At 36.5% G+C, this 8627-nt stretch overlaps 1 protein-coding gene across 1 annotated transcript; it reads right to left on the bottom strand.

Moving 5' to 3' along the window:
• Nucleotides 6220-8333, bottom strand: LOC18604329 (tubulin beta chain). Its single transcript, XM_007036737.2, has 3 exons — nt 7881-8333; nt 7338-7607; nt 6220-7109 (listed from the first exon to the last, which is right to left on the bottom strand). The coding sequence occupies exons 1-3, from the start codon at nt 8272-8274 to the stop codon at nt 6436-6438; spliced, it is 1338 nt and encodes a 445-aa protein (XP_007036799.1). The 5' UTR covers nt 8275-8333; the 3' UTR covers nt 6220-6435.

Genomic DNA, 8627 nt, shown 5'->3' with positions numbered 1-8627 from the left:
ATTTGGGGAAAATCAAGAGAAATCAAGAAATCAAGCATTAAAAAGGTAAATTTCATTGATTTTCCTTGTGATTTTCACTACCCATGCATTTTTTTCTCATTTCCATGCAAAATTAGAAAGTGGGTATGGACACCCATGCTGGCCAAACCTCCATGGATGAGTTTTGAGCTTGATTTTTGGTTGATTATAATTGAATTAAGTGATTTTAGTTAAGTTATATTGAAATATAGCAAAAATAAGCTAGAGATATAATTTTCTCCCATTGAAACCCATTTTGCCGAATTTTCTAGGGGAATATTGGCTGCTGATCTTGATGTTTAATTGAGGAATTATGATGAATAATGATGAATTATGAGCCTAGAAAAATAATGGGAATTTTCAAAGCAAAAATATAAATTTTTACCCACTAGGGGTATTTTCGTAATTTGTTATCAAGACTGATAATTTGCACCACACTGAGGAACATTAAGTCAATTTGGGTGCAATTGAGGTATAGAAATTGAAAAAAATTAATTTGGAGTTTAAACGGACGCGTATATCGATTTATCGGGTAAAAGATCGAAATAAGCTAACATCTCGTTTAAGCAAAATTTAGACATTTTGCACTTCATATCATGCATTAGTAGTATAAATTAGTTTATTTTGGTATAGTACCAAAGTAGTAAACCTCTTAATTGTACAATTTGTCAAGGTGGCGAATCCTCTGGCAAGGGCAAAGATATCGCACCCGAGGAGTAATAGTTGGAGTATCCGAATTTGATTTTCAGAAACTGTGAGTAAACTTATTATCGTCTTAATTATCTAGAGTAGTTTTATACAACTGTGTGATTTTATGAAAAATGGGTTAAATGGTAAATTGCTATATTTTAGGAGAAATTGTGTTTTATAAAATGATTTTATAAATTTTCTGGAAAATCGAATACTGGTTTTGAAAATAGAGTAATTGGAGACCGCCTGCTTGTATTGTAAATTTATGGTTTTAAATTGAATGGCTTATGATAATAAATGAGCATGAATGGCTAAACTGATTTTGGTGTTATAATTATTTGTTCTATATATTTAGCCTTGAGAGGCTAGGTTGTGATAAATTGCCATGTCATACAAAAAAAGATTTTATAAATCAGGTGGTAGATAAAAGATTAGCTACTGCAGTGGTGGGAGGTTCCGTGAGCCAGCCTATTAGAGGGGCACGGTAAACTTCTTTATATTCTCACCTCGGTCGTAGAGGCGCGTAGGGTATCTCCTGAGGTGGGCTTTTTGAGTGCACTTCACGTGGACCACCGCGTGAGAGTGAGACTCAGCTAACGCCAAGGAACGGCTATGTTTCAAAATAAAAATATGATTTATGCAAAATATGAATTTTTAACAGCCTTGGTGGACTCGGTTGGATACCCCTGGTCCAGGTGTCCTCGAGTACAGGATTTGGCATGAGCTAAGTTTTGAGTAATTCACGAGCCATATTGATTATTTGGTTGAAATGAATATTCGTGATATGAAAAATTTGCTAAAGTTAATTATTTTTAATTGTCTCCATGTACTCACCTTTAGATAGTTTAGATGGTGTTTGTTTACTCACTGGGATTTTATAATCTCACCACCTTCAATTTCACACATTTCAGGTTCAGGATAGCCGGTAGATAGCCAATTGCATCAAGGACTTCAATTAGCCTTGCATCGTCAAAATTATAAGTTCACAGACTCGCATCTTATTGGTTAGTTGAGGGCCCACGTGTCATTGTAAAAGTAATTTTATATTTTCGTTATCTGATTTAAAATATGTATGAACATATTTAGCTTTTACACCATGTTTTTGACGAGTTTCGATATTATCGAAGAAAAATGACAAAAATGCCCCTGTGAGCCAGAAAATAATATTTTATTGTTTTGATTTGGAAACGACTTATGATTTCTTGAAATGTAAGATTTAATAACTGTCGCTCACCAGGGAGATGCGGAAGCTGATGCTAAGCCTTGCGGGGTTCTGATCGGCATTCGAGGTAATGAGTGCCTATCGGGACGTCGCGACGATTGTCACGGGTCCGATGGGAGTTCCAAGTCATGACACAACAAGTCTAAATCTACTAGTGTATGTATAAAATTGATTGATTTTTACTTCAAAGTTAATGATATAATTGAATACTAATATTTTTTTTATTTTTTTTAAGAAATGTATAATTTTGTATTATCGTAGAAGTTTGGTGAAGATTCATCTTATTAGCCAGAATTTGATCCGCATGCTTGGACTGAAGTAATTGGAAGGATGGAGACTACACGCACTCACGTGTATGGGTTTGGTACTCGGGTGCTTGTTACAACTCTATTTACTGGAACACACAATAATGCAGCAACATTTGAGTCAGGTTGTGGCCCTATCAACGCAAACTCTACCAGTTCCGCAATTACATTGGAAGAAAAAGTGAAAAATCTATCAAAAAACTTGGGTAATATACATGACAAAATACGTGGGGAAATACATGAAGAAATTTAGAATGCAATGGCAGAAAGCATGAGTGAATTTATGGCGCGTATGGAAACAATGATCTTGACTAATGCGCTTTCAAAACAAGGAAATGCGGGTGCTTCAAGCTCAAATCTTGACAAGTAAGAACACAACATTTCATGATATGATTTCTCTTTTTCATTGTTAAACTTGGATGCTTTTTTAGTATGGACATGTAATAGCACATTTAGCTTTATATTCATATATGTTTGACATTTTTAGATATTATGTGTTTATGATGATTTTTAATTGTGTGAACTTGTCTTTGAATTTTAGCTTTTACTGTGTGTTTCTCTTATGAATTTTGAATGTTAATTGTGGATGTCAATTGATAATTTATTATCGAAATTTTAATTGGTAATTTTTGTTCGAAAAGCATTAACGACAAAGCATTCAGTCGAAAATTAGTGAAAGAATTTCTATTGGAAATACATCAGTAATGGAGAATTCCATTGCAAATACATCAAAGCTGAAAAATTTCATTGAAAATTTCCAATGGAATTCTGTTGGAAATGTTTTTCCAACAAGAAATTATGTGGGAAATGTCAGTTGAAATTTCATTGAAAATGCTTTACCAACGTAGCAATTCCATTGGAAATTTTCGACGAAATTCTGTTGAAAATTTTCCATGGAATTTTGTTGAAAACGCTTTTCCAACAAAAAAATTTCGTTGGTAACTTCGAACTGTGAGACCTCGACCTCTATAGCCTCATAACTAGGTGTAAACACAATAACCCGAGTCAGGGGTAATTTCGTCATTTCTTTAGTGAGCCCTAGAAGTATGCTTTCAAACATTTTTAAGGCCTAAGTAGGGCTCAAGCATAAATGAATGATGAAAATAAGGATTAAATGACGAAGGAAATAAAAATAATGATGATTTCCAAAATATAGGCAAAATGGTCATTTTTCATCTAGGGCAAAATTTTAATTTTTCGTAAACCCGATTATTTTTAGACCATTGTGGACTTGACCTCAATGTCAAAAGAGTAAAAAGATTGCACAAAGGATTAGAGAAGAATAAGCTAACTTGCTAAAGGCATTTTTGTAATTTAAGTGGAGTTGGATAAGCTTAAGCTATAAATATCATCTTTCAGTAGCTTCTTATTCTTCCTCTTTCTTCCCTCTCACGTTTCTTCATCCTCCATGGGAGTTCTCTTCAAGCTTCCATAACTCTCTCAAGCTAGCTCCACTTTTCATGCTTTTATGCACCCTTTCATAGAACCTTTGTGCTCTTTCACTCTCTCACTTTAAAACCCTTGAAAACAAATCTTACTTCCATACTTTCTCTCACTAGCTAGGTGTTTAGAGAGAGAAAGAGGGAGCTTCCATAATAGCTTGAAATTTTTGGAAAAAGATTCAACTACAAAGCTACCAATGTGAGTAGGGAATTAGAATTTGATTTTTAAGTGTTGAGAATAGCTAGTGATGAGACTTGGGAATGTTATGTAGTTGAGGTTGTTTATTCATTTTAAAGTGATTAAGATGGTGCAAATAATAGCCATTTAATAGTAGTTGGAAACTAGTTAGGAATGTCTAGTAGAACCCAATTTAGAAAATAGCTTTGGAATAGTAATAATGCCAAGTTTGGTTGAAGGTGATGTTGTTGTGTGTGATAGGTTCCAACGAAACCCTACACCTCTATTCGGAACATTAGTCGAAGCTAGAGCCGACCAAAACATCAATAAAGATTGGTGAGTGAACTTACATTTCAAAATTTCTTTGGGAAATGTAATGTATTTGAATGAACATTTGAATGATTTTATCCAACTTTTCTTTAAAAATGTGTGCCAAGGAACAAGCCCTTAATAAAATGTTTTGATGCTGTGAAAAATGTGAAAAGTGTAAAAGGATGAATCCATGTGATTCTATATTATGTTGGTAGGTATATATATAAATATATGCTTTGTATTGATGAATAATGTTGTGTGATGATGTTGAAGTGTGCGAGTAGGGAGTGCGCACATGATGATGTTGAAGTGTGCGAGTAGAGAGTACACACATGATGATGATATTGCATTGAGTTGAGTGTGGTGGGATGATATGCATGATGATGTATGTATATACAAATATATATATATATATATATGTGTGTGTGTGTGTGTGTGTGTGTGTGTGTGTTATAGAAAGTTTATGAAAATAATTGTGATTGTGTTGTGTGTTAGCATTGTTAATTACTCCCAAATTGCTTTCCATTTCAACAAGAAAATGACTTTTGATGTAACAAGACCCATTTCACTTAAAATTCTTTGTTTCTCACTGCAGCGAGATTCATTTTCGCTGCGGCGAGAAACTCTCGGGTTTTAGGGGTCACACTGGCCTGATTCTCGCTACAGCGAGAAACTCTCGGGTTTTGGTGCAGTATTTTTACTTTAATGAAGATTTTGACTACCTTCCCGTTCGAACTGGGAAACGTGGTAAATATAAAAGTTGTAGGCCTGCCTCTTAGCTTTCTAATGGTATAAAAATCAGGTCAATTGGACTTCTGTAGTGTGAGATATGCTAGAAACACTGAAACACATGCAAACTAACATTGTTTCTCACTGCAGCGAGAAACTTGCTGCCATGCTTACTACCTTGCTTGATTTTGACACATTTTTCATCCATTTAACTTCATGGATTGATCATGGGTTTTTGCAACACTATGAGGTTATTAATCAAAGTTTGAAAGGAGGGGTTTTTAGTAAGAAATTAAATCAATTACATTGTTTTTGAAACAAGTGCATCATGATTTCCAAATTCTTCCTATCGATTGCTTGTTCCCTTCTTATGTTCACTCACTGAGTTTATACTCACCTTTTTCAAATTCATGTTTTTAGATCAAGAGGCAACCGATAACTAGGTCGAGGTATTCTCGTAGATTCGTATCCTTGGTAGGTATCTTGGCATTTCGTAGTCGCACCTTCACCTTGGTCACTCCGCTGGAAGCCCAAAGTCATTTTTGTTGTAAATACGTACCTGTGATGTAAAGTACTAAGATGTATACCTTAGACCATATATGTACATTTTGATTGGTAAAGCTACCATGAGTGGCAATAGTTAATGTTATTTTGGGATAATATAAATTCAGTTTTGATTGTTATAATTTACTATTAAAGTACTTAAAGGATTGAGATTATGAGATGTAAATGTAAAAATAGTTGATGGGATAATGAGTACGATTATATAAATAGGCTTGCTTGGGCTTAGTGGGCTACGTCCATTGGGCCCATGCACCGGTCATGGCTCGAAAATTGGGTCGTGACACCAACAGAATTCCGTGGGAAATATTTTTCCAACAAAATATTTTGTTGAAAATTTTCAACGGAATTCCGTTTGAAAAGAATTTCCAACGAAATTTTCGTTAGAAATTTTTATGGAATTCCATTGGAAATGCCTTTCCGATGGAATTTTTGTTGGAAATTTTCAATAGAATTGCTACGGTACAGTCGACGGATTATGTGTTTTTCCAACGGAATTTTCTGTTGAAAAATTTTTAACGGAAAATATTTCCGACGAGGCTTTTACAGACAAAATTTTCAAAGGATTTTTCCGTTGAAAAATTGTATTTCCAACAGAATTTTTACTTTTTCCGATGGAAAATTCCATCGGCAAAAGCTTGTTTTTTTGTAGTGTATATATATATATATTAAATTATGTGACCATTGAGGCTGCGAATGCTAATAAAGTTTCAAGGCAAACACTTTGAGAACTTCAAATATGCTTTCACCAGATCACCCATAGCAAAAAAAAAAACAGCAATTGGATAAAAGGGTTTCCCCTCCATAAAAGTAACAAAAGGTACCAATAGAAAGGCTAGCTAACGAAGTGCTTACTACTAGCTTCCTTAGTGCTGCATTTACGGAAGAAGCCTTTAGGGAATTACTCAAACTCATAACATTTCAATAGTGATTAATTGCTGCACGTAACATATATAGCAGCACATTAGCTGAACACCTTCAATTCTCACCGTCCCCATCATCCTCTTCATACACATCATCTTCATCAGCTGTGGCATCCTGGTACTGCTGATACTCTGCGACAAGGTCACTCATGTTACTTTCTGCTTCAGTAAACTCCATCTCATCCATTCCTTCGCCAGTATACCAATGCAAGAAGGCCTTCCTCCTGAACATGGCTGTGAACTGTTCATTCACTCTCCGGAACATCTCCTGTATTGAAGTTGAATTCCCAATAAAAGTTGAAGCCATGGAAAGCCCTTGTGGTGGGATGTCACAAACACTAGATTTAACATTGTTTGGAATCCACTCAACAAAGTAGGAAGAGTTTTTGTTTTGCACATTCATCATTTGCTCATCAACTTCTTTTGTGCTCATTTTGCCTCTAAACAAGGCTGATGCTGTAAGGTAACGACCATGGCGTGGATCAGCTGCACACATCATGTTCTTGGCATCCCACATCTGTTGTGTCAGCTCAGGGACCGTGAGTGCACGGTATTGCTGTGATCCTCTAGATGTTAGAGGAGCAAACCCCACCATGAAGAAGTGAAGTCTTGGGAATGGGATCAAGTTCACAGCTAGCTTTCGAAGGTCAGAGTTAAGCTGACCCGGGAATCGTAAGCAGCAGGTTACACCACTCATTGTTGCAGAGATCAGATGGTTCAAGTCCCCAACTGATACAAGAGGAAAAAAATAAAATAAAATCTATAAGATGGAGTTCCACAGACGTGAAAAAATTGGTTTGGCAAAATAAGTGGCAGAACAGAACCTGGCAAGGCTTAAACAAATAAATAGTTTGGGATGCTATCTTGGATGTGAAGAAACTTTTTAGGGAAACATATATATCTTGAATGCTTTAGGGTTAAGATGTAATATTATTATTGTTTATTAATTCTACTTACAGCTTGGGGTAGCCAGCTTTAGAGTCCTGAAGCAGATGTCATAGAGTGCTTCATTGTCCAGAACCATACACTCATCAGCATTTTCCACCAGCTGATGAACCGAAAGAGTAGCATTGTAAGGTTCTACCACAGTGTCTGACACCTTCGGAGATGGGAAGACAGAAAATGTAAGCATCATCCGATCTGGATATTCTTCTCGTATCTTAGATATAAGCAGAGTTCCCATTCCAGACCCTGTTCCTCCCCCAAGTGAATGACAGACTTGAAATCCTGCAACAAGATGGAAAGAGCCATGTGTGTCCCAGAAAAACTCCAAGCAAAAGCGCTTTCTAAATTGTAAAGATCAGTAAAATTTTTCAACTGGTACAGAACAGTGATTCTTTGCTCTAAAGATCATTGAAAGTTGCTAAATGGGCAAATGATTAAAGGCTAACATGAATTCACACAATTGGTTTCATAAAAAATAAGATCATGCATTTTTGTTTTATTTAAGTAACCAATGGTAGCATTTGTAAGAAAGACTTTCAGAACATAATAAACTACCTTGTAGGCAGTCACAATTCTCAGCCTCCTTCCTGACAACATCAAGAACTGAATCAATAAGCTCTGCTCCCTCAGTGTAATGCCCCTTAGCCCAATTGTTTCCAGCCCCTGACTGGCCGAAAACGAAGTTATCGGGCCGGAAAATCTGCCCATACGGGCCGGTCCGGACGCTGTCCATGGTGCCAGGTTCAAGATCCATGAGAACGGCCCGAGGCACATACCGGCCACCACTTGCCTCATTGTAGTACACACTAATTCTTTCCAGCTGCAACTCTGAATTTCCAGTGTACCCACCAGTTGGATCAATCCCATGTTCCCCACAAACAACTTCCCAAAACTTTGATCCAATTTGGTTCCCGCATTGCCCTCCTTGAATGTGTAGAATTTCACGCATTTTGGCTAGGGTGATGGATATTCCTGGGGGTAGAATTGTAGTAAACAATTCTAACGAACTCTCCCTTCGAAGGCCTGAAGGAGGGAAGGGCTGTTGTGGCTATTTATACCAAGGCATTTGACGTATGTAATAGAACAGACTGAGGTGATTTCGGTTGAGAATTAAGGGTTAAGATTGGATTGGGAAATGATGATCCGAAGGTTAAGGGCTGTCCGACTTGTGAGAGGGAAAGTATGTCTATTAGTGAGGTGGCTTGGTTTGGGGAAAGCTGCCATCTGGAGTTGGTTTAAATGAGCATGGCCGGCTATTTAGGGCTGTTTTGATTTGTTATTAATTAATTACTGCATTAAGGA

Source organism: Theobroma cacao, chromosome 3, assembly GCF_000208745.1.
Source record: "Theobroma cacao cultivar B97-61/B2 chromosome 3, Criollo_cocoa_genome_V2, whole genome shotgun sequence".
In the NCBI taxonomy this organism is placed as follows: domain Eukaryota; kingdom Viridiplantae; phylum Streptophyta; class Magnoliopsida; order Malvales; family Malvaceae; genus Theobroma; species Theobroma cacao.
Note: the sequence above shows the minus strand (reverse complement) of the source record. Positions and strands in the feature narration are given on the sequence as shown.

Bases quoted from the DNA above. Each gene is read 5' to 3' on its own strand.
- LOC18604329 (XM_007036737.2), bottom strand. From the start codon at position 8,274: ATGCGTGAAATTCTACACATTCAAGGAGGGCAATGCGGGAACCAAATT. The intron at 7,608-7,880 runs GTAGTTTATTAT...ATCTTGTTGCAG, and splicing joins GAATTGTGACTGCCTACAAG to GATTTCAAGTCTGTCATTCA. The intron at 7,110-7,337 runs GTAAGTAGAATT...CTCTTGTATCAG, and splicing joins AAAGCTGGCTACCCCAAGCT to TTGGGGACTTGAACCATCTG.